This window comes from Aquarana catesbeiana, linkage group LG05 (genome assembly GCF_042186555.1).
Source record: "Aquarana catesbeiana isolate 2022-GZ linkage group LG05, ASM4218655v1, whole genome shotgun sequence".
In the NCBI taxonomy this organism is placed as follows: domain Eukaryota; kingdom Metazoa; phylum Chordata; class Amphibia; order Anura; family Ranidae; genus Aquarana; species Aquarana catesbeiana.
In genome coordinates this window covers 404,282,118-404,307,834 of record NC_133328.1, presented here as the reverse complement: position 1 = coordinate 404,307,834, position 25,717 = coordinate 404,282,118, and the positions used below count along the sequence as shown (strand labels likewise).

The 25,717-nt window shown below is 40.4% G+C and overlaps 1 protein-coding gene across 3 annotated transcripts in view; it reads right to left on the bottom strand.

The window, feature by feature from the left end:
- Nucleotides 1–1,623: 1,623 nt before the first annotated feature.
- The window catches only part of CDKAL1 (CDKAL1 threonylcarbamoyladenosine tRNA methylthiotransferase), a 1,191,002-nt gene continuing 1,166,908 nt past the window's right edge, over nt 1,624–25,717 (bottom strand). For all 3 annotated transcript variants that reach the window (XM_073631142.1, XM_073631141.1, XM_073631143.1), the window contains one exon: nt 1,624–6,679. In XM_073631142.1, the coding sequence (XP_073487243.1) occupies nt 6,485–6,679 (195 nt within the window). In that variant the 3' untranslated portion in view covers nt 1,624–6,484. The remainder of the gene's footprint in view (nt 6,680–25,717) is intronic.

The following is a 25,717-nucleotide window of genomic DNA, read 5'->3' as shown; positions in this document are numbered from 1 at the left end:
CCATCTAATATGGTCCGCAACCTGTCTACCCGATACAAATCCCACATTGTCGATATGAATGTATTTTGTTTAAAATGAATTGAATCTATTCGCGTATATTTTGGTCAGGAGTTTTAAGTCGTTATTTATCAAGGATATTGGACGATAATTTGCCACGTCAGTATGGTCCTTGTCCGGTTTTGGAATCAAACATATGTTAGCTTTGTTAGAGTCTGTATCAGGGGCTGTGCCGTCTTGTATTGCCATAAAGAACCGGAGAAGATGGGGGGCCAACTGGGTAGCAAATTTTTTGTAATAGGCCGTAGAGAAGCCATCTGGGCCTGGTGTTTTAGAGGTCTTAGCTTGTTTAATTACCGCCAGCACCTCTTCCATCGTGATTTCCCCCTCCAAAATCTCCCGATGGGAGGTTGAGAGAGAAGGGAGGGCGAATTCTTTAATAAAATCGTCCATGGCTCCATTTGATACAGTCTCCTGCACACCATATAGCGAAGAATAATAGTTGTGGAACAAATTAATTACCGTTTGTGGGTTTTGTGTCAGGGTGCCATTCATGCATCTAATCTTAGGGATTTCCGTTCTGCGGACTCGGGGTGTTAGATTACTTAAGTCATTAATTTGAAAAGTTCAGCTGAAGAGAGATCACAGGCAATACCGATGCCTAGTCCTTTGCTTTTTTCTGAGCACAGCTTCCAGAAATTGGTTTCTCTTCAACAGCACTAGTTGATAGTACTGTTATCCCATGCCCTGCACAGACTCCATAGTACATACCATAGGGGCTGCTATTTTGATTGATATCCCAATGTGCCAATGTTTGCAGAATATTTTAGGGGAATTTGTAGGAGCTAATGTTTTGGATATATAACCTATTGCCTATAGGAGACATATAAATATGTAAGATGATATTTTATTACAGACAGTTTAGTTTAACTGCTCACTGCAATCATATAAAGGAAATAGGTCACTATTGGTAGTGCTGATAGTAAAGCAGGGAAATATTAAACTGCAAAAACAGGGACACAGGGAATTGATTGTAAATGGTACTGAAGAGGAAGTCATAAGAAACATTCCTGATTAGAAAGTGTTGTTTGCAACAGTGTTGCAATGTTAGAAAAGTCAGCCATTTATCTAAAATGCAAAGGAGCTCATAGGTCACATTAGATGTCAAAAAGAAGAGCCCTAATAAAACTTGCTTTATGAGGCATCCATTTCCAAATTCTATTTCAAACATCACCAGTATTACAACAATGAATACAATACTGTACTCCAGAACAGCATAATGCATTTCAAAACACCAATGTCATACCAGTGGTTGCGGTCCATGGACTTTAATTACCTGCAGGAAATAGGAGTGCACATCATTGCTCCCTGTCTAATATGAAATGGTGCACAATTATCCAATCACATTGTCTGGTATATGAAGCAGTCACACAAACTGAAGAGCAAGTCATGCACAGCCTGAAGATGCCACATCTAAATGAGGAGAGATTAATCAGCATTTGTGCTTGCTGCCTTTACATAGCATGTAAGCCACAACATTATCCCAATTCAGGCCATTGTGACTGGAAAAGAAAATGATTTCCTTATGCACATGAAGGAAACATTAAGTAAAACACATTTGAGGTGTTAATTTTTAAAAGTTTATTTGCACACAGTTTATTTGTAATAACTTTCAGCATTATTATGATCATTACATTTCCAATACATTTCCATTACAAAGCAGCAATTGCTTTTGGGTATTAAAGTGTATCCATGTCTACATTTTTTTCAGTTTTGGATGGTTTAGAACACATGTTAAGGTTCATGCACATGGGCCATTGTAGGCAATTTTAACACCTAGCGTCAATCTCCCAATGCTTCCTCACGCCTGGAGAGTCACATGTGCTTCATACAACCTTCCATTCAAGTGAATGGCTGAATAAAGTCATACTCTTGTAAACACTGATGCTTCTGGGCCTTGGGGATTACCTGCATGCGTCCAATGATTTTTCCCATTTGCAAGACCCTTCTGACTAGAGGTCGACCGATGTATCAGCCGATATTTGGCGTTTTTTATTTAATCGGCATCGGCTGATTGTGCTGATAAAAAGGCCGATTATAACTTCAGTGCGACTTGCAAATGACTTCTGTATTAGAAGTCAATGTAAATTGCCTGAAGTCTTCTGTGAAGCAACTTCTATCCTCCTCTGGGCAGCCTGCCAAATCTGATAAAAAAAACCTGAAGAGATACAATGTTTACACTTATGAATGGACTGAACTCTGTGTGTAGAAGCTCTCAGTTTAACCATTTAAAGACTAAATCTTTTCTGAAGCTTGTTGCTTACAAGTAAAAATCCTGTATTTTCTGCTAGAAAATCACTTTAAACCCCCAAACATTATATATATATATTTTTTTTAGCAGAGACCCTAGGGAATAAAATAGCAATTGTTGCAATATTTTATGTCACGCGGTATTTGCGCAGCGGTCTTTTAAACGCAATTTAAAAAAAAAAAATACACTAATGAATTTTTAAAAAAAACTAAGCATAAAGTTAGTGCATTTTTTTTTCGTCCAAAAGTTTTGATTACCTGTTTTTGTGTATTTAATATTTAAGATGTAGTTTTTTGTTTTTGTAATCTAAATTATACATACAAGTGTACTGATTGGAGGTTTGTTTTGTTTAATAAATGTTTAAATGTAAAAAAATTTCTGTATCACTTATTACTTAAGGTTGCTCTTACACTGGGGCGGGCATGCGTTGACGGTAAAACACTGCTAGTTTTAGCGGCGCTTTATCGTCATTTTAGCGGTGCCATTCGCAGGCGCTTCGGCAGCGGTGCGCATTCATTTAAATGGGCAGGAGTGGTGGAGCAGCGGACTTTTTTTAACATCCTGCCAGCGCATTGCCTCAGTGTGAAAGCACTCGGGCTTTCACACCGAGACTGCAGGGGAGCCGTTTTGCAGGCACTTTACAGGCGCTATTTTTAGCCCAAAAGCGCCTGAAAAACGCCCAGTGTGAAAGAGGTCTAACTGTTAGATTTTATGAGATGAAGGGGAAAAAAAAAAAAAAAAAAAATCGGCATCATATATCGGCCATCGCGATTTCTAAATATCGGCATCGGCCAGAGAAAGACCCATATCGGTCGACCTCTACTTCGGACATGCGTGTGCAGGTACCCACCAATGCAAAAAAGCAGGGTTTACAATAGTATGGCCACATTTAGCCATTCACTTCAGTGGCATGCTGTGTGTGCCATATGCAGTTCCCCGAGAGATTTATGCAAGACATAAAAAATGCCTATAACTGACCCTGTGCATGAACCCTTAAATTGACAGCTAAGTGGGAGATTACCCCTGATTTTACAATGGCTGAATTAACTTCTTATTGTGTCTCCAGGACAGGAAGAAAAGGGAAATCTCCCCAACAGAAAAAAAAAGAACTTTCTTTTAACCAACCATTTTAACCATTCCTTAATCTATCCAAAACTAAAGAAAACACTTTGGCTTAACACTTAAAGTAGAGCTTTAGGAAAACTTTTTTTTTTCTATTTTGGACAGAGCAAGGGAGGGTTATAACCTGTCAGATTTTAATTTTTGCCATTTGTGTCCCGTTGCAGAGATTTTCCTTCACTTTCTGTCCCATAGTCAAGGAAGTGAGAGGAAATCCCTGCAAATTAAGGCAATTTCTTGGGGACCCCCAGGTCATTAGAGCTAGTGTCCCCATTACCCCTCTATTACTTTTTTAGGGACAACCCAAAATTTAGGATTTTCTTTTATTTTAACTTTAAATGAAAATGGTAAACAGGACAAATAGAAAGGCTTTCTTAATGGGGGCACAGAAAGCAATGAAAACTGGCAGGCATTCTAATCACTCTCCATTCTATCCAAAACTAATAAAAAAAAGTTTTGCCTTTAGTTTTACTTTAAGGCAATGAAATGGTCCAATACAGCTGCACTCAGCTAGGCAGTATACTATGCCAGCAATACATTCTGTAACAGCCTAAGTTACTCCAAGCAATAGCTTTCATTTTACCACACATTGGTAAAGACAAATGAAAAAGCTCTAATGTTTTTAACCTACACATAGATTCCCTTTCCTGGGGAACAGCTGACATATTTCATGCAGTTGGCCAACATATGCCAGGAAAACATCAGACATTTATTAGATGGACAGTTTCAGTACCATTTCTTTTAAACACATTTATAAATAGCATTGAAAAACAAAAATCTGATTCTTAGAGCAGCCAATTTGATGTTGGCATTCACTTTCTAATTTATTTGGCAACTAACCACTGGTATTCAATATAATTACTTGCTATGGACATACCAATTTTTTTTCTGATTCTAACAACAATACCAAAGCTCTAATGTACTTGTGAAAAGTGAAATTTGGCTGCCTGTGAAGATTTGCTGTGCACCATTGCTTTCTATTTGGGAAAATAACAATACTGAAAATGTTATTTAACAATACTGAAAATTTTATTTTACTTGGAAAAGAAAAGCTCAACATAAAAAGCAGGGCAATGGGACTATGAGCAACAAAATCACTTGTGTAAAGACCTAAATAAGATTTGAATTTATTATAAATGATTGTGCTTTGTGTGTAATTAAAATAAAACAGAATAATCCAGCTTTGTAAACCGATTAAGACTATTGACTAAATCAGTGCAGAAGATAACCTAAAGGATTTATACATTTATCCAAACTAACCAATTTATGTTAATTGGCAAATAGAGTTCACAATGTGTCTATTTCAAATGCAGTTTGCCAGTTCACCAGCCTTTTTGCCTTAACATCTTCAGTACATATGACATTCCCTGTTGGTCTTCATTTAGGATTATCACTGCACCGAAAAAAAAAAAAAAAAAAAGCTTGATTCACATTCATCATAAAGATAAGGTTTGGTAGCTATCCAAAGATTGATGGACAGTCTGTAAAATACACAGGCTTTCCCTTTAAATCTGTAACATAAAAATGTCTATAATAAGTATTGATTTTCTTTTATTTTCAGCCAATCGCAAAGTTTTTATTACCGTATTCTGGTAAAGGGCTGAAAACGGAATGTGTTGATGCCAACATTAGTTTTATAGAAGAGTACTAAAATGCAACTTATAAAGGCAATTATTACACTATAAAATTATTGTGGACAGCTTACTATGGGATGTGACGCTGAAGAACTAAATTGTCTGAAGGTTTTCAACAGCTGTCAATAAAAACTATATTCTAGAACCCATCATAAAGGTTAAAAACAATATTGGCAAGCCCTCCAAGGCAAAAAGCCAATTAAAACCGGCGATCACAGTCAATTACAGATAAAGATGTTGTTTAATAATAGGCCCCACATGTATAACCCTGTGTTATGCTGTAATTTCAAAGGGTATTGTTTTGAATGTATTGCTTCTTCTAGGTGAAAAGCACAAAGGCCAGCCATACATGTTGCGATCTTCTTTCCTACAGGCATGGGTTCCAGGAAAGAAAATCGCACGATTCCCCCATTAACACAGTCAGTATTGATGGGGGAATCCTTCCTGAAAAGCAATTGTGTTCTTCCGGTAGGAGGGGGGATGGGGGTACATTCAGCCTGCCCAAAGATGGTTAGAATCTCGGCCAGTCCCTGCTGAACCAGTCCAGATTTAACCAAATAAATCCCAACAAATCAAATGGTTTGCTTAAAAAAGTTTTACTCTGCCCAAACTAAAATTTTAAAATAGGATGCAGAATAAATATTAAAAATAAAAAGAAAACTAACACAAACAGCTACAACTCATTCACTAAAAAGGTCCCAATACAGTTTCATATGACATCTGCAGGTCTTGTTCTACTTTAAGTAACACATTTGTTGGAAGCATTTCTAGAAGAAGACTTGTATACCTGATAAACTTATGTAAAAAACATAATTAATTCAGCTCTTGGAGGTAGAGAGATCTCCTGGAGTAAGACATTTCTGAAAGCCAATGTATAGTAATGGAGATTAATATAATTAACGCAATTTTAAATGCCACCAATGAATGGATTTTTACTTTTGCATTATTTGCTCCTTTAATTTATCACTGCAAATAATGAACAAATTATCAGCAGTTCTTAATCAGGAGGCAATTTAGTGCAGCAACTTAGTAAAGACAGCAGTTTTAGGAAAAGAGACAAAGATGTTTTTTTAACCAATATTTGTTTTGACATCAAATTACCCAATCCCTAGTTCTCACTCTGTTGAATGGTTTCTAGAACAAAAAACACTGGTATTGATTGATCTGGCACCCTGCATGTGATAAATGACCAGCATTATACTACTTAAATACATACTGTACAGTTCAGCCATTGAATAAAGCTCAGGTTTCTAAAACTCTGCCCAGAAAGATGGACTTAAATAAAATCTGCACACTTTGCTATCTGTACAAATAATATACAGATAAAACCTAGATATAAAAAAATCAAACTTCCAAAATACACAAAATTGTAGTTTGCTGAACATAATTCAGTTCTCCTGCAGTTTTTCTAACAAAACCATATTCAATTTCCTCCAACCTCGCTGTGAATGATTTTTGCTCCTAGAAATGCAATAAAAACTCCTATAACTGCTGCAATAAAGTAAAGTATCTTCATCTGTTCTCCACTGTCACCCCAGGCCAGATGTAGGATGGTCTTGTGTGCATCAGAAGATTTTGGTTTTGAAAGGAAACTGTTTTTCTGCAATGATTTGCTCTCCTGTAGAGAAAGTTATCAGAATTTTTATTAGAACAATTTAAATCATTGTCTTTAACAACAGTTAGATGAACAGTCATTCCAATTGGCAAACATGATAAATAACTGTATTTTTTTCTTTAAGGTAGAGTTATATATTCCAATAATTAAGCTAGCAATATTTATCTTCATCCACAGCCATCAACATTTACTTATGTTTAACCCCTTTAAATACGCTGCAAGCACTGCAAAGAACCTGTTGATCTGCCAGAAATGTAATGTGCTTTTAAAGTGGAGTTCCGGCTGTTTTTTTTTTTTTCTTTGTTTAGATAAAATTACCCCAGGTATAGTCACCGCTCGTTCATTTACATATAGCGACCTTCAAAAGTGTCCCCTGTTCTGTTTTTGTGTAGCATTGAAAACGTACTTATTTTACCTCCAGTACAGCATGGCCATCTAGACCAGTGTTTCTCAACTCCAGTCCTAAAGGCGCCCCAACAGGTCATGTTTTCAGATCTTCCATTATTTTGCACAGGTGATTTGATCAGTTTCACTGCCTTAGTAATGACCACAGCCGTTTCATCTGAGGGAAATCCTGAAAACATGACCTGTTGGGGCGCCTTGAGGACTGGAGTTGAAAAACACTGATCTAGACCATGGGGCGTGTGAAGCCTGCTGGGTCTCTCTTCTGCGATTCAGTGCATGCTGGCTACCCAGGATGCACCTACCGATCTGGCGCCTCCTAGAAACAATACCAACAAAACACAACCACTATATATTCCCTATTCAAAAATGGCACCAATCTCCGCCTAGCATTTAATCATTTCCTGTTTTAACATAACGTGATGCTAGCAGCATATACGTATATTTTTTCTTAACATATACAAGTTTACATATTTCACTATAAGCACAAGTTTACTTTAACTTTGGTGGATTTTTGTTGGAAAGTTTATTGTTGCACCGTTAAGCACACGTTCACTTTATTTCCATGTCATATGGTCATATAAGGGTATATAAGGGTATCACCCTCTTTTTCAATCGCACAGTGATTTGTTCATTGTTTTGGGGAGCAGCTTTCTATATAAAGGTAGTATTTAAGTATTGTGTGGCACAAGGTCCCCCCCTTTTTTCACTGTTTTAGTTGAGTTTTTTCATTTATAAAAAACTTGGTTCACATGTGCAGCCATGGATATATTTGACTATATGAAAGGTAAGACATTCAATATAGAAGAATGTTTCCAACAAAATTCTAGTCCTAATGTGGACCTAGATAGAGGTTTTAAAGAACTTCAACATGATATGGAGAAACAAATAAGAATATGGTGGGACATAGCATCCCTTGAGACCTATATAAAAAAAAACCTTACTCCAAGGAGAGTTAGATGGGATGTCAGCTCAAATGACGGCATAGAGCAGGGGTGTCAAACTCAATTTTTTTGAGGGCCACATCAGCAGTGTGGTTGCCCTCAAAGGTTGAGTGCAGAGTTCAGGATTATGCTACGTACAGAGTGCAGGGTTCAGCAGTGTGCTACGTACAGAGGGCAGGGATTCAGGGGTGTGCTATGTACAGAGTGCAGGGATTCAGGGATGCGCTACCTACAGAGTGCATGGATTTTAAGGGGTGCGCTACATACAGAGTGCAGGGAGTGAGGGGTGTGCTACGTACAGAGTGCAGGGAGTCAGAGGTGCACTACGTACAGAGTGCAGGGGTCAGGATTGCGCTACGTACACAGTGAAGGGGTCAGGATTGCCCTACGTACACAGTGCAGGGGTCAGGATTGCCCTACGTACACAGTGCAGGGGTCAGGATTGCCCTACGTACACAGTGCAGGGGTCAGGATTGCGCTACGTACACAGCGCAGGGGTCAGGATTGCGCTACGTACACAGCGCAGGGGTCAGGATTGCACTACGTACACAGCGCAGGGGTCAGGATTGCGCTATGTACACAGCGCAGGGGTTAGGATTGCGCCCAAAGTTTCCTCACATCTGTACTCTCTCCTACCTTCCTACCTGGCCCAGCTCTGGTACCTCCCCGTATAGGCGGCTCCCTCCCTTTGTATTGGGCTATAGCTAGTAGTTTCCTGTTTATTGGGCTATAGATGGTACCTCCCTCTGTGGGCGGATCTCTGTGTTTAGTATCAGTACTCAGTTTTGCTATATGTTTTTTTTTTTTCACCATCACTTCAAAATAAGCAGCACACACTTCATCAACACAAGTGCTTAAAAAGCCCTCAGGACGCAGCCTGCTTGATGGGAAAAAAAACCCAGCTGTCAGCAATCTCTGCCACTATGCTGGGCTGACCGTGCATGCAAAAAAGCCGGAGTCGCTGGAGGGAATGGGGAGGTGAGAGAGCGGAGGCGGGGGGGAGGCGGAGACAGAGTGGCATTGGAGTCTGAGACAAAGCTGAGGCGGGGTGGAGACAGAGCGGAGGCGGAGACAGAGTGGCATCAGAGGCTGAGACAAAGCTGAGGCAGGAGTGGAGACAGAGCGGAGGTGGGGGTGGAGGCGGAGACAGCACGCTTACTCTTGTTCTTATGAAGACCGACCGACCGGCCGCGCATGCGCTAATAGAATCTTGTGCCGCTCGCGGGACTGAGGGTGGGATGTTTTCCCTTGTTGCCTGGGATACCTGGAAGAGAAAAACTAAGCGGTGAAAAAAAGGAGGTAGTGCCGGAGGCTGCTGGATTTGGCCCACGGGCCTTGTGTTTGTCACCTGTGGCATAGAGGATTTAAGCCTTTTGGATGAATTATTCAATGCATGTGAACAAAAACTCATGCAACTTATGATCAAAAGAAGGCACACAAAAACCTTTTTATTAGAATCTAAAATTCCAGATTTGAAAATATCAAAGGGATCTTAACCGCTTCAGCCCCGGAATATTTTACCCCCTTCCTGACCAGGCCACTTTTTGCGATTCTGCACTGCGTCGCTTTAACTGACAATTGCACGGTCGAGCGATGTTGCACCCAAACAAAATTGACATCCTTTTTTTCCCACTAAGAAAGCTTTCTTTTGGTGGTATTTGATCACTTCTGCGTTTTTTATTTTTTGCGCTATAAACAAAAAAAGAGTGACAATTTTGAAAAAAAACATTATTTTTTACTTTTTGCTATAATAAATATCCCCTAAAAATATATAAAAAAAACAATTTTTTTCCTCAGTTTAGGCCAATATGTATTCTTCTACATATTTGTGGTAAAAACAAAAAATCGCAATAAGCGTATATTGATTGGTTTGCGCAAAAGTTATAGTGTTTACAAAATAGGGGATAATTTTATGGCATTTTTATTATTTTTTTTTATTATTAGTAATGGCGGTGATCTGTGATTTTTATCGGGACTGCAACGGTATGGCGGACACATCGGACATTTCTGACACTATTTTAGGACCATTGTCATTTATACAGCAATCAGTGCTATAAAAATGCATGCATTACTGTGTAAATTACACTGGCAGTGAAGGGGTTAACCACTAGGGGGCGATGAAGGGGTTAAGTGTGTCCTAGGAAGTGATGGGCTACTAGTCACATGACAGCGATCACTGCTCTCGATGACAGAGAGCAGTGATCTCTGTCATGACACAAGCCAGAATGAGGAAGTGCCTTGTTTACATAGGCACTTCCCTGTTCTGAGGCTCCGTGACACGATCGCCGGGAGACATTGAGTCCGCCGGTTCTGCAGGCACGGTCACGCTGTACGCGGCCAGTGCGCGTGCCTGCTATCCCCGGCTCTTAAAGGGGACGTACAGGTACGCCCATTTGCCCACCACTGCCATTGTGCCGACATATATTGGCATGCGGCGGTCGGCAACTGGTTAAAAATTTTAGTGATAACAAAGTTTACAAATGGCAGGAAGAGATACAACCCCCCAGGATCTAAAAGAATCCTCAGTTGAGAGAGAAATACAGATACACAATGCCATAGCTCAGATGACCAATGCATCTCAGACAAGTAATGTAGCCCAAAGCAAAAAAGATAATAAAGTTCAAAATAAACCTAAAAATAATACAAATCACCATCCACATACCCCTCAATATTCTGTCGTTACTCATAATAGGTTCGCACCTCTGAGGAATCATACCTCAGAACATCAAGGCCAGTATGACTATGGTCGGAATCATTACCCACCCCGGCCTCCGAGAGGTGGATATTGGGATAACTTTAGCGGTAGACCAGCACCCTATCAGAATTACTACCATCGGGGGTTGGAGGGAACAGAGGGAACCATATCAGGCCCCACCCCCACCTTCCCAACAATATACAAGGGACCATACAGAAAGAGAGGAAAAAGAGGAGGAAGGGGAGAGAGAAAAGGAAAAAAAACGGGACTAGATATGGGTCTTTTCAACTTAGCAGGGGTCGATTTCTCAGAGGATGAGATGGAGGTCCTACCTAAAGGATTAAAATTTACACCAGATAGGAACCTTGACAAGTTCAAGGCTTTTATTGATACTGAAAAATGTGTGAGAAAACGCAATATAAAAAAAAAAACATTTTGCAAGCTTACCCAATCTCCCCCCAGTAGCCACTGGGGAACAGGAGTTTGTACATCGCGGATTAAAGAATAATTCAGTATTCAACCCCAAGAAAGGCACACATCACTTTATTGAGGTATTCAAACACCTAAGCAAGGATGAGGTCAAACAATTGAGAATAAAAAATTTGAAAAATGAAATGATATGGGAAGGAATTAAACAATTGGAAAAAAAAAAAGGAAAGACAATGTAGTGAAACCAGCAGATAAGGGGGGAGGGCTAGTAATACTCACTGAAGAGAACTATAATCTTGAGGTACTTAGACTACTGTCAGATAATGCTACATATAAAAAATTGAAATCAGACCCTACAACCAAATTATAAATGGAACTCATTAAGTGGGTAAAGGCATTAAATTAAATATTTTATATAAATAAGAGGCCAAATATTTGATCCCACAAGCTCCCAGAATACGAGTAAAGTATATAATCCCCAAAGTGCACAAATCTAGAGATCACCCGCCTGGAAGGCCTATCATCAGTGGGATTGATTCCCTATATTCCGGAGTGGGTGAATATCTAGATATTTATTTGAAACCATTGGTCAAACACGGAAAATCATATCTCAAGGATAGCAGAGAACTTATTAATATTTAATTTAATGTGGAAGTTAGCCCTAACACTACATTGGTTACAGTTATACCAATATCAACAAACTTGATGGTCTGAAAGCAGCCCAAAAAGGACCTTGAAACATCAATCCCCACATAAGAAGGTGCAAATCCATTTTTTGATTGAGGGGTTAAAAATGGTGATGGGCAATAATTATTTTTGGTTTCAAAACCAGTATTACAAGCAAAGGGAGTAGCCATGGGGGCATGTTATGCCCCCAGTGTGGCTAACTTGGTGCTTAATAAATGGAAAGAAGAAAATATATACGCTAATAAATGGGAGAAGCTCTTATTTTATAAGACATACATCGATGATATTGTGTTATTGTGGGAGGGCTCTAAAGATAGTTAAGATTCATTTATAGGGATGCTAAATACCAATGTATGTGGTTTGAAATTCAAAGCAGAATGCCACATAGAGGCAGTTAAGTACCTGGATTTTGTACTTACAAAGAAACAAAATAAAATAACAACCAAAACTTTTTTTAAAGAATTGGACAGAAACGGATACGTACCCATTCAGAGTTGCCATCACCCACAATGGCTTAGGGGGATACCCAAAAGCCAGTTTAAGCGAGTGAGGAGGAATTGTGATAGTTTGGAGGATTTTAACATCCAATCAGTCATTCTCACAACCGAGTTTAGGGAAAAGGGATATAATCTCAAGGAATTAGAAGGTTGTAAAAACAAAATATCTGCCATGGATGAAGACTCACTTCTAACTAATACCAAACTGTACTAGATGCAAAGCTTGCAAAACTACTAAAAGAAAAAACAAAACGATAGACAGGTTTCAATCTATAGTAAATCAACAAGAACACAAAATTAAGTAATTAATTACTTGCCTGTCCCAAGCAAAAGTGGGCAGCACCACATGTAAACTATGTACCAGGATCAACAAACACATTACTAATATTGTCAAAGGATTCCCCAAACATTTTAGAATATTTCATAATAGGGACCCAAGGTTGTTAACCTTCTCCAGGAATGATAAGATATCCAAACATTGGAGAGGTATGCATCTCAAACAAGCGGTCTCCAAGAATGAAACTCAGTGGTTATACTGATTTGGTACTACGCAACCAGCAGGTATGAACATTGAGTTGAATTTAAATAGTTTTTTGACTGAGTAAAAACAACATCTGTCAATCATAGGACAATTTCCACAAATCAATAACCTTTATTCCCTATTTCCCATTTTTATTATTTATTTATTTTTGAATAACATTTTTTGGGGTTTATTAAATGACTGGTTTGTGTATATTATTTAACCCCACATTATGACGTTCAAAATATTTTTATTATTTCATTTTTATTTTTTTTTAAATTTTTATTGCAATTATTATACTAATAATATTGTGTCTGCTATAATTCTCGTCTTTGGTATGAGCAGATTTGGTGATGTATTATATTGTCATTTTTGAACGCATAACTATTTTTCTGCTGCAATCACAAGCTCGGGGACTGGTGCGGGGGAATCGTTTGCTGCCATAATAGCGAGTAAGGCATAATGTATTGTAACCAATGGAGAGCTGAGTAATAACATTGTGAGAGTGGAGGGTGGAGATACGAAGCTCCACCAATCACAGCCACTTCCCAGCCATATAGAGCGAGCATGCTCAGTGACCAGTACGCTTCCTGATGACGTATTAACTGCAAAACACACGTCGAGGGGCTTCCCTTCACGTCACTTCCGGATCCATAGTTAGTCAGGTTGAAAAAAAGACACAAGTCCATCTAGTTCAACCATAAAAAATAATAATAAATAAAATAAAAAATATCATACAATACCATATACCCAATCCTATACTCACAGTTGATCCAGAGGAAGGCGGAAAACCCCCCAGAAAAGCAGGATCTAATTTGCTACAGCAGGGGAAAAAAAACTCCTTCCTGATCCCAGAGAGGCAATCGGATTTTCCGTGGATCAACTTTACCAATAAATGTAAGTACCCAGTTATCGTATGTGCATTTAGGAAAGAATGCAGGCCTTTCTTAAAGCAATTTACTGAGCTGGCCAGAACCACCTCTGGAGGGAGTCTCTTCCACATTTTCACAGCTCTTACTGTGAATAAACCTTTGAAGGATCCCAGCTTCCGGTTTCTCCTTATACACGAGTGGAGCGCACGCCAGCACAGGACGCGAGCTCAGCGGCAAGCGGTTCCCTCATACAGTTTTGTAGGCTATCCTCAGTGCAAGGTTAGGCACCCACAAATGTAAGCAGACATCTTTTATGTAAATGCAGTTTTAAAAATAAAATGCAGTATTACTCTATGTAGTGTCCTTTGTCTTTCCACATGGCAACATTGGTGGAGAGGAGGTCCTAATACTGAAGATCCATCTGGTAACATAGGGCATCCAATTCCAGGATTTCCTAAAAGCGCATTAGACCTTTTTTTAACTAAAGAGGTCACAACTATCTGGTGAGCAGTTCTTATTTCTGAGCACATTGGGTGGTCCACTAAGACATATGGTGAAGGAATTTCCTCTTGTGTTTTGGTTGGGGTTAGGGTTGTCCCGATACCACTTTTTTAGGACCGAGTACAAGTACCAATACTTTTTTTCAAGTACTCGCCGATACCGATACTTTTTTTTTAATGTCGCGTGACAGTGTTTTTTTTTTTTAACAGTGTTTTCTTTTTTTTTTGGGGGGGGGGGGGGGGGGACTGGTTGAACGGTGTATGTGTGTGCGTGTTTTTTTTTTTTTTTACAATTTTTATTTTTTACAATAATATTTTTTTTAGTCTTTATATGTTTTGTTTTTTTTTTTGTTTGTTTTTTTTTTAATCAGCCCCATTGGGGGGCTTTGGTGAGATATCAGGGGTCTTAACAGACCTCTGATATCTCCCCCTTGAGACAGAGAAAGAGGATAGAGATTCCCCAGTCCCTTTCTCTACAGCCTCAGCTGCACTGAGAATGAATGGAGAGAAGACAGCGGCTCCTCTCCATTCATAAACTGAGACATCGTAATCACAGGAGATTACAATGTTTCAGTTATGTGAATGGACAGAGTCAGCTGACTCTGTCTATTCACAAAGGAAGGAGGAGGAGGACGGCGGAACGGAGGGGGAGAATGGAGGGGGACAGAGAAGAAGAGGGGAACGGAGGGGACAGCGGAGGGGGACAGAAAAGGAGAGAGAAACGGAGGGGACAGCGGAGAGACACAGGGAAGGAGAGAGGAGCGGAGGGGACAGCGGAGAGACACAGGGAAGGAGAGAGGAACGGAGGGGGACAGCGGAGAGACACAGGGAAGGAGAGAGGAACGGAGGGGGACAGAGGAAAGGAGGGGGCATGGAGGAGGATGCAGTGACAGTCAGCGGTGACCGATCACCGCTGTATGTCACTAAAGCAGCTGAAAGCCACTAGGGGAGAATCTTGTAACTCCCCCACGCGCCGATCACAGCTGTCTTCCAGGTATCGGGGGAAGCATCGGGAGCATTTGCCCGAGTACAAGTACTTGGGCAAATGCTCGGTATCGGTGCCGATACCGATACTAGTATCGGTATCGGGACAACCCTAGTTGGGGTCTATCAATCACTTTTGATCACTTTTTTCTTATCATATATAAGTGTATATAGTGCACTATAAGCACAAGTTTACTTTAACCTTTGGTGTATTTTTGTTGCAAAGTTTATTGTTGCACCTTTAAGCACATGTTCAATTTATTTCCATGTCATATGGTCATAGAAGGGTTTTTAATTTTTTTACTTAGCGCCCCCTATCACCCTTTTTTCCCCGATTGGCTACCATGCTCAGGTGCACCAGATTTTGCACGCTCTAATTTTAGTAAATCAACCTCAGTGTGTCACAAAGGGCTCTTGTGAGATGTAGTTCTGGGTGGTATCCCCAGGTCAACAGGAACTGAACTCCTAAGCAGGTGCCCCTGCAAGTTTGGTGATGAGGCCACAGGGAGTAGTGGTTTCTCAGGACAGGAATTAGGTGGACATGCTCTAGAGAGGGAGTTTTTGTTTGGTAAATTTTAGGTAAGGTTTGAACACACACTTTATGTGTTAGCAGAAATACAGAAAACACGAACTGATACATTGTATACATGTTTCTGGTAATCCATTGTATGTATCAAATATATGTTTTATATATGAATATATAAATGTATCAACTAGCAAAAGGGACCCATTTTTTTAAACATGTTAATAATGTTGCTCTGTGTGTGCAATTTCACATATCTGTGAAGCCACACACCATTTAAAGACCAATGGAACCTTCCATTTTTATAACTTTGATGCAGTTAGGTGGCATACATATAATGAATACTGTCATTTATTTGATTTGTTTCCTTCCTATTTGCTGCAGCAGATGTGTAAAACACCCTCTGCTAGCAGCATACTGAGCAGTCTGACTTCTGCTCAAGGAAAAGTGCAGTGATCTGGATTTCTATCCATCTGACATACCCCTTGCACACTACTCCAAAAAACATTGCTGTCCAATGCACATGCAGTGCATCCGGAAAGTATTCACAGCGCTTCACTTTTTCCACATTTTGTTATGTTACAGCCTTATTTCAAAATTAAATTCATTCTTTTCCTCAAAATTCTACAAACAATATCCCACAATGACAACGTGAAAGACAATCTTTGCAAATTGTTTAAAAATAAAAAACGAAAAAAAAATCACATGTGCATAAGTATTCACAGCCTTTGCCTTGACATTCAAAATTGAGCTCAAGTGTATCCTGTTTACACTGATCATCATTGAGATGTTTCTATAACTTGATTGGCGTTCACCTGTGGTAAATTCAGTTGATTGGGCATGATTTGGAAAGGCACACACCTGTCTATGTAAGGTCCAACAGGTAACAGGGCATGTCAGAGTACAAACCAAGCCATGAAGTCCCAGGAATTGTCGGTAGACCTCCGAGACAGGCTTGTATTGAGGCACAGATCTGCGGAAGGGTAAAGAAAAATGTCTGCAGCATTGAAGGTCCCAATGAGCACAGTGGCCCCTATCGTATGTAAATGTAAGTAGTTTGGAACAGTTGGGACTCTTCCTAGAGCGGGCCGCCCGGCCAAACTGAGCGATCGGGGAGAAGGGCCTTAGTCGGGGAGGTGACCAAGAACACGATGGTCATTCTGACAGAGCTCCAGCATTTCCCTTTGGAGAGAGGAGAGAGGAGAACATTCCAAAAGAACAACCATCTCTGAAGCACTCCACCAATCAGGCTTGTAAGGTAGAATGGCCAGACGGAAGCCATTCTTTAGTAAAAGGCACATGACAGTCCACCTGAAGTTTCCCAAAAGGCACCTGGAGGACCCTTAGACCATGAGAAACAAAATTCTCCATATTGTAAGAAACAAAGCTTGAACTCTTCAGCCTGCTATGGGGTCACACAGAAAAGAGGAGGAGCCAAGATCGCCAGCGAGGGACCCCAGAAGAGGAGGTTCAGAGCTGCTCTGCGCTCAACCACTGCACAGAGCAGGTGAGTAGAACATGTTTATTATTTTTATTTAAAAAACAATTGCCTTTGGTAACACTTTAAGCTTTGAAAAAGAAAGCTACAAGGTGATTGGTTGCTATGCACAGTTGCTCTAGTCTTCGCAAATTTCCTCCCAGTATATATAGCTATAAATTACAGTATCTCAAAAAAGTGAGTACACCCTCAAATTTTTGTAAATATTTTATTATATCTTTTCATGTGACAACACTGAAGAAATTACACTTTGCTACAATGTAAAGTAGTGAGTGTACAGCTTGTATAACGGTAAATTTGCTGTCCCCGCAAAATAAACACACAGCCATTAATGTCTAAACTGCTGGCAACAAAAGTGAGTACACCCCTAAGTGAAAATGTCCAAATTGGGCCCAAAGTGTCAATATTTTGAGTGGCCACCATTATTTTCCAGCACTGCCTTAACCCTCTTGGGCATGCAGTTCACCAGAGCTTCACAGGTTGCCACTGGAGTCCTCTTCTACTCCTCCATGACAACATCACGGAGCTGGTGGATGTTAGAGACCTTCGCTCCTCTACCTTCCGTTTGAGGATGCCCCACAGATGCTCAATAGAATTTAGGTTTGGAGACATGCTTGGCCAGTCCATCACCTTTACCCTCAGCTTCTTTAGCAAGGTAGTGGTCGTCTTGGAGGTGTGTTTGGGGTCGTTATGTTGGAATACTGCCCTGTGGCCCAGTCTCTGAAGGGAGGGGCTCATGCTCTGCTTCAGCATGTCACAGTACATGTTGGCATTCATGGTTCCCTCAAATAACTGTAGCTCTCCAGTGCTGGCAGCACTCATGCAGCCCTAGACCATGACACACCCACCACCATGCTTGACTGTAGGCAAGATACACTTGTCTTTGTACTCATCACCTGATTGCCACCACACACGCTAGACACCATCTGAACCAAAAAATTTGATGCAGCAAGCGGCGTATGGTCTGAGCACTGACAAGCTGACCCCCCACCCCTTCAACCTCTGCAGCAATGCTGGAAGCACTCATACATCTATTTCTCAAAGACAACCTCTGGATAGGACGCTGAGCACGTGCACTCAATTTCTTTGGTTGACCATATCGAGGCCTGTTCTGAGTGTAACCTGTCCTGTTAAACCGCTGTATGGTCTTGACCACCCTGCTGCAGCTCAGTTTCAGGGTCTTGCCAATCTTTTTATAGCCTAGGCCATCTTTATGTAGCGCAAAAGTAATTTTTTTCAGATCCTCAGAGAGTTCTTTGCGATGAGGTGCCATGTTGAAATTTCTGTGACCAGTATGAGAGAGTGAGAGCGATAACACCAAATTTTTTTACGCTTGAGACCTTGAAACACTAACGAGTCACATGACACCGTGGAGGAAAAATGGCTAATTGGGCCCAATTTGGACATTTTCACTTAGGGGTGTACTCATTTTTGTTGCCAGCGGTTTAGACATTAATGCAGGGGTGTCCAAACTATGGCCCTCCAGTTGTTCAGGAACTACAATTCCCATCATGCCTAGTAATGTCTGTGAATTTCAGAGTTTTACAATGCTTCATGGGAAGTGTAGTTCTGCAACAGCTGGAGGGCCGTAGTTTGGACACCCCTGCATTAATGGCTGTGTGTTGATTTATTTTGAAGGGACAGTAGATTTACACTGTTATACAAGCTGTACACTCACTACTTTACATTGTAGCAAAGTGTAATTTCTTCAGTGCTGTCACATGAAAAGATATATTAAAATATTTTCAAAAATGTGAGGGGTGTACTCATTTTAGTGAGATACTGTAAAAGCAAGCTTATGTCCAATTTACCTAATTAACCTTAAAATGGGACTAAACACTCTGATTCAATGGTTTCCAGAAACAAGTAAATTCAAGGCATGCAAATATTCTAATGGCTGGTGTCATAGCTGATCACATGGGCAGCACCAAGGCAACTGCAGATCTAAACAGAGGCTAAGATGGCGCCATCTTCATCTGTAAGGCTACTTTCACACTGGGGCCGCCCGTGCATTAGCGCTAAAGCGCCGCTCGTTTTAGCGGCACTTTAGCACTGTTTAAGCGGTGCCTTTCACCCGCTAACGGCGCACTTTTAACCCCCACTAGCGACCGAAGGGGTTAAAAGCGCCCGTGATGCTGCACTTCCGAAACCCTTTTCAGGCACTTTGGAAGCACTGCCCATTCATTTCAATGGGCAGGGCGTTTTGGCAGCGCTATATACAAACTGCTCCCAAAGATGCTGCTTGCAGAACTTTTCCTAACGTCCCGCAAGCGCACCGCTCCAGTGTGAAAAGTCACACTGAAATTAATGGGAGGCGGTTTTCAGGTGCTATTTCTGGCGCTAAAACGCCTGAAAACCTCCTCTACGTGAAAGAGGTCTAAGGGTTGCGTTACAGTTTAAAAGTTATAGCATTACATTAGATAACAACTGAGTGAGACCTTTAAACAAATGTCAGAAACAGGTAATAAATAGACCCCCCTTGTTGATCAGCAGGGCCGACTACTGGGGTATTTTGTATTGTACACATTTTCAGAAATCTTGCATCTACCTGTGTGGGCAGTATTAGCATGTTTAAAAAAATTGGAAAACAACCAGAGTGCCCAGAGGACACACATGGCTTGTGAATTAACATTTACATGGTTCATAGAGTAGTCTCATCTCCACTAAGTCCTATAATCCTCCACCTGTATGACACCAATTCTAAATCACACTGTGCATTTCTTAGTAGCAATTAGCTCTTTATGTTCATTTTTTGCCTTTGATATTCTCTTCCTTCAACATGCTAATAACTGTTTACCTCCTAGAAATGCTGCATCTGTGTGGGGTGATGAAGACAGACAGTGCACAGTGTTTTTGTCTGTGAAAATGGATGTAGTGTCTGCGTCGTGCTGTTCAGAGTAGCAACTCACAGCTTTGCCTTGGCGGCGTGCTGCAAATTAATTTTCCTTCAGATTTCATTCAATCAGGGACCAATGTTCATTATGCTTGGAGAGGGGAAGAGTGAAATTACACTTAAATGCTATTCAGCTGCCTCCAGGAAGGCTATTATGTAAGCGTTGCGAGATTAGTAGGAACATCAAGCATTTTTTTTTTGTGTGTGCCTTACACAAGCACTGATTTGTTTTAGTTTCTGTTTAAAAGATGTGGCTGTGTAATCGCAAATGTTAAAAATTCTGAGCTGTAAATGTATAACCATGTCACAAAGTGCTGATTTATTAGGTCATTTGATTTGTGGCTGCTGCAATTTCTACACTTCAGTATTTAATAACAGTACATGGAACTGTACCAGCTATATTAATGTTTTGTTTATAGCAATGCCAATTGCACAAATACCATATAAAGGAAAAACTATGCTCAATATACCATTTTGTTAAATGTTTTATTACAGTTCTATCAGCATTACTTAACAAATAATTGCTCCCAGAAACACTAAAGGTAAGCTTCTAAGCACAATCATCTAACATCTATTATGTATTTTATAAGGCCAATTGGCTGTCCCAATTTCTAAATTTAGGCAATGCTGTGATTTTTGAAGTCAATACTAATTCCTACCTTTTGTTTGTAAAGTGTGTTTGGAAACATTTGGGGGAATTCATAAAGTGTGTCTAAGACACTCTTTAGAGTTCTGACAGACCTAAAGATGAAAAAAGCTGCTGTGGGTGATACATTCATGTACTTAAATTAAGTGAAATAAAATGGATCAAAATCCTCTAAAAAAAAAAAAAAAACATTATTATACATGCACCTGAATCATGTGTATTACCACTTAAAGCGGAGTTCCACCCAAAAGTGTAACTTCTGATCATTTGTCTCCTTTCCCCCTCCAGTACCACAATTGGCAACTTTTGGTAGGGAGGAAGGGGGACAGGTATCCTGTTCCCACTTCCTGGAGCCTGGAAGTAACATCAGCTGCGGTGCCGACATCACTGGACTCCAGGACAGGTAAGAGTCCTATTGTTAAAAGCCAGAAGCTGCAGTATGTGTAGCTGCTAACATTTAGTTTTTTTTTTTTGGGTGGAACACCGCTTTAACAACTTCAAAACAGGGCACTTTCACACCCTTCCTGCCGAGTCCAATTTTCAGCGCTGCCGCATTTTGAATGACAATTGCAGTGTCATGCAACACTGTATACTAACAAAAGTTTTATCTTTTTTCCCAACAACTAGAGCTTTCTTTTGGTGGTATTTGATCACCACTGGGATTTTTATTTTTTGCACTACAAATAAAAAATGTAAATAAGTAAGTTTTCTCCTTCACCGATGAGCACGGATGAGGCTGCACTGACAAGGCAGTACTAATTGGCACTGATGAGGCGCTTATATGCAGCACTGATATGCAGCACTGATAGGTGGCACCAATGGCCACTCATAGGCGGCACTGATGGGCACTCATGGGTGGCACTAATTGGCACTGATCAGGAGGCACTGGCAGTCATCACTGATGGCCATTCCTAATGGGCACTTTTTGGCTCTAGTGGGCATACCTGGTGGTCTCCAGTGGGCATCCTCGATGGGTCTGCACCAATAATCAATACGCTGATTATCAAGCACAGACCCCCCCCCCCCCCCCATCAGGAGAGCAGGTGATCAGCACTGACAGACGAGAGTAGAGGAAAAGCCGATAAACGGCACTTCCTGGTTACCATGTGATGAGCTGTGATTGGGCAAAGCTATCACATGGTAAAGAGCCTACGTCATAGGCTCTTTACCAAGATCGGAGATGCAGTGTGTCAGACTGACACCCCACACCACTGGGCGCGTGCTAGCGGCTTATCCTGCTGGACATCATATGACACATCAAGTCAGGATAATACAACCACTTTCCGGCAGTCATTCTGCTTTATGGCGGGCGGGAAGTGGTTAAAGTACTAATAACAAAAATAAAATTACAATGCAAGTAAAGCTCATCACCTGGCCAATACCATCCCTACAATGAAGCATGGTGGTGGCGGCATCATGCTGTGGGGATGTTTTTCAGCGGCAGTAACTGGTGGACTAGTCAGGATCGAGGGAAAGTTCAATGCAGTATTGCACAGAGACATTCTTGATGAAAACCTGCTCCACAGCACTCTGGATCTCAGACTGAGGTGAAGGCTCATCTTCCAACAGGACAATGACCCTATGCGCACAGTCAAGATAACAAAGGATTGGCTACAGGACAACTCTGTAAATGTCCTTGAGTGGCCCAGCCAGAGCCCAGAATTTAACCTGACTGAACATCTCAGGAGAGATCTGAAAATGGTTGTGCACCAACGCCCCTCATCCATCCTGATGGAGCTTGAGAGGTCCTGCAAAGAAGAATGGGAGAAACTGCTCAAAAATAGGTGTGCCAAACTTGTAGCATCATACTCAAAAAGACTTGAGGCTGTAATTGGTGCCAAAGGTGCTTCAACAAAGTATTGAGCAAAGGCTGTGAATACTTATGTACTTGTAATTTTTTTTTTCTTTTTTTATATTGAATAAACTTGCAAAGATTTCAAACTTCTTTCACATTGTCATTATGGGGTATTGTTTGTAGAAGTTTGAGGAAAAAAATGGATTTATTCCATTTTGGAATTAGGCTAGAACATTTCAAAAATCGTGGGAAAAGTGAAGCGCTGTGAACAGGTTATTTTCAACACCAAGTTCACTATATGGACCACTTATGTATTTGTACATGTTGATCATATCCTCCCCTTAATCTCCTCTTCTCAAGAGGGAATAAATTAAGATCCTCTAATCTTTCCTCATAGCCGAGCTCCTCCATGCCTCTTATCACTTTGGTTGCCCTTCTCTACACTTTCTCCAGTTCCCAGATATCCTTTTTGAGAACTGGTGCCCAAAACTGAACTGCATATTCCAGATAAGGTTATACTAATGATTTGTACAAGGGCAAAATGATATTTCTCTCTCGAGTCCATACCTCTCTTAATACAAGAAAGGACTTTGCTCTCTTTGGAAACCGCAGCTTGGCATTTGCAAGCTATTATTCAGCTTATGATCTACCAAAACCCCCAGATCCTTCTCCACCATTGATTCCCCCAATTGTACTCCCCCTAGTATGTATGATGCATGCATATTCTTAGCCCCCAAGTGTATAACTACATTTATCAACATTAAACCTCCTTTGCCACTTAGTTGCCCTATTAGACAGTGCATTGAGGGCGGCTTGTAAGGACGTTATTCCACTGTATAGCTTAGAGTCATATGCAAAGACAGAAAAGGTACTTTTAATCCCAGACCCTAAATCATTTATAAAGGTATTAAAAAGTAAGGGTCTCAACACTGAACCTTGGGGTACACCACTGATAACCTTAGACCATTTAGAGTAAGTCATTAACCACTACTCTCTGAATCTTGTCTTTTAGCCAGTTTTCTATCCATTTACAAATTGATCTTTCCAAGCCTGAAGACTTTACCTTACAGATGAGCCGTGTGTGGGGAACTGTGTCAAACATTTTTGTAAAATCCAAGTATACCACGTTCACAGCCACCCCTCTGTCCAAGGTTTTACTTACCTCCTCATAAAAAGAAATGTGGTTTGTTTGACAACTTCTGTCTTTCATGAATCCATGCTGTCTGTTGCTTAAAATATTTTTTTCCAGCAAGAACTCATCTATAAAGGTCTTTTATTAAACTCTCCAGTATCTTCCCAGCTATAGAAGTTAAACCAACAGGTCTTTAGTTACTTGGCATAGACTTTGATCCCTTTTTAAATATGGGCACCACATTGGCTCTGTGCCAATATGGTGGTACCATTCCAGTCATTAACGAGTCCATAAATATTAGAAACAATAGCCTTGAAATGACAGAGCTAAATTCTTTTAGGATCCGTGGGTGGATGCCATCTGGTCCAAGTGCTTTATCCACCTTTATTCTGTCTAAATATTTCTGGACCATATCACTTTTGAGCTTATGTGGATCATTTGGGTCTGTGTCACTACCACCCCCATTATGGACATGAGCTCCCCCATGCTCCTTTGTATACACAGAGCTGAAGAACGTATTTAATAAATTTGCCTTCTCTTTGTCCCCAGTCACGCACTCTAGATTATTTTGTAAAGGGCCTACATGCTCAGACCTGACCTTTTTACTATTAATATATTTGAAGATTTTTTTGGGACTTGTCCTACTATCTTTTGCAATCTGTCATTCGTTTTTAATTTTTGCGTCCTTGATTTCCTTTACATATTTTACATATTCTGTTATATTCTTTGTAACATCTAAACGATGATAGCGTTCCTTCATTTTTATATTTTTTAAAAGCTCTTTTATTATTTATAGCCATTTTAACTTTGGCCGTGAGCCACATAGGTTTTATTTTTAGCCTTTTAAACTGATTGCCCATGGGAATATACTTTTCAGTGAGTTCGCATACAGTCTTTTTGAAGAATTTCCATCTCTGTTCTGTGTCCATTGATGCCAATATTCCCTCCCAGTCTAAATCCTGGAGAAAAGCCCTAATCCTTAAAACATTTGCACTCTTAAAGTTAAGTGTTTTTATCTTACCGTATGTGTTTGTTGCTTACAGCTAACATTAAATGAAATCATGTTATGGTCACTGCTACCTAGATGCTCTTTTATATGAATATTAGTAATAAGCTCTGCATGGTTTGAGATTACCAGGTCCAGCAGAGCTTCATTTCTAGCCCTCAAACTGGACCATAAAATTGTCTTGTAATAGGTTTATAAATTTTTGCCCTTTAACTGTCCCAGCAGTGCCATTACTCCAGTCAATTAAAATTCCCCATGATTATTACTGTCCCAGCCCTTGCAGCCCTTTCCATCTGTGCAAGGAGCTGAGTCTCCACCTCCCCACTAACACAGGGAGGTCTATAACAAACTCCCATGACAGCCTTTGTAATATTCACACCCATGTACAGTTCCATCCATAATGCTTCAGAATCATCACACTCTCCATCAACTAGGTCCTCTTTCACACTCGCTTTGAGATCACAGACAGACACTACAACCTCTCCGTTTTACCCTGTCTTTCCGAAAGAGAGCATAGTCAGGAATATTAATAGCCTAGTCATGAGAATGAAGCCAAGATTCAGCAATAACAATTAGATCATAGTTCTCCTCATGCACGAGAGCTTCCAAATCACCTATTTTGCTTGGCAGACTTCTGGCATTGGTGAACAAACACTTAATTCATTGTCACGTTTTGCAAACGTATGTTGCATATTTTTAGTACAAATATTACCATTTCCAATGGTTGTTTGTAACATAGGAACCTTAATATCATCTGCCATAGCCCTCCCCCCCATTTTTCCCCATTCCACCCACCAATAGGGGATGACCCCTGTTTGTCCTTTCTGCTCCATTATAATCTAATTCACCCTCCCCCCCACAATCCTAGTTTAAATACTCCTCCAGCCTTCCCTAAAACCTCTCCCCCAACACAGTAGACCCCCTCGAATTTAGGTGCAAACCATCTTTAGCATATAGTTTGCACCCCAATGAAAAGTCAGCGCAGTGCTCTAAAAACCCGAAACCCTCCACCTTACAT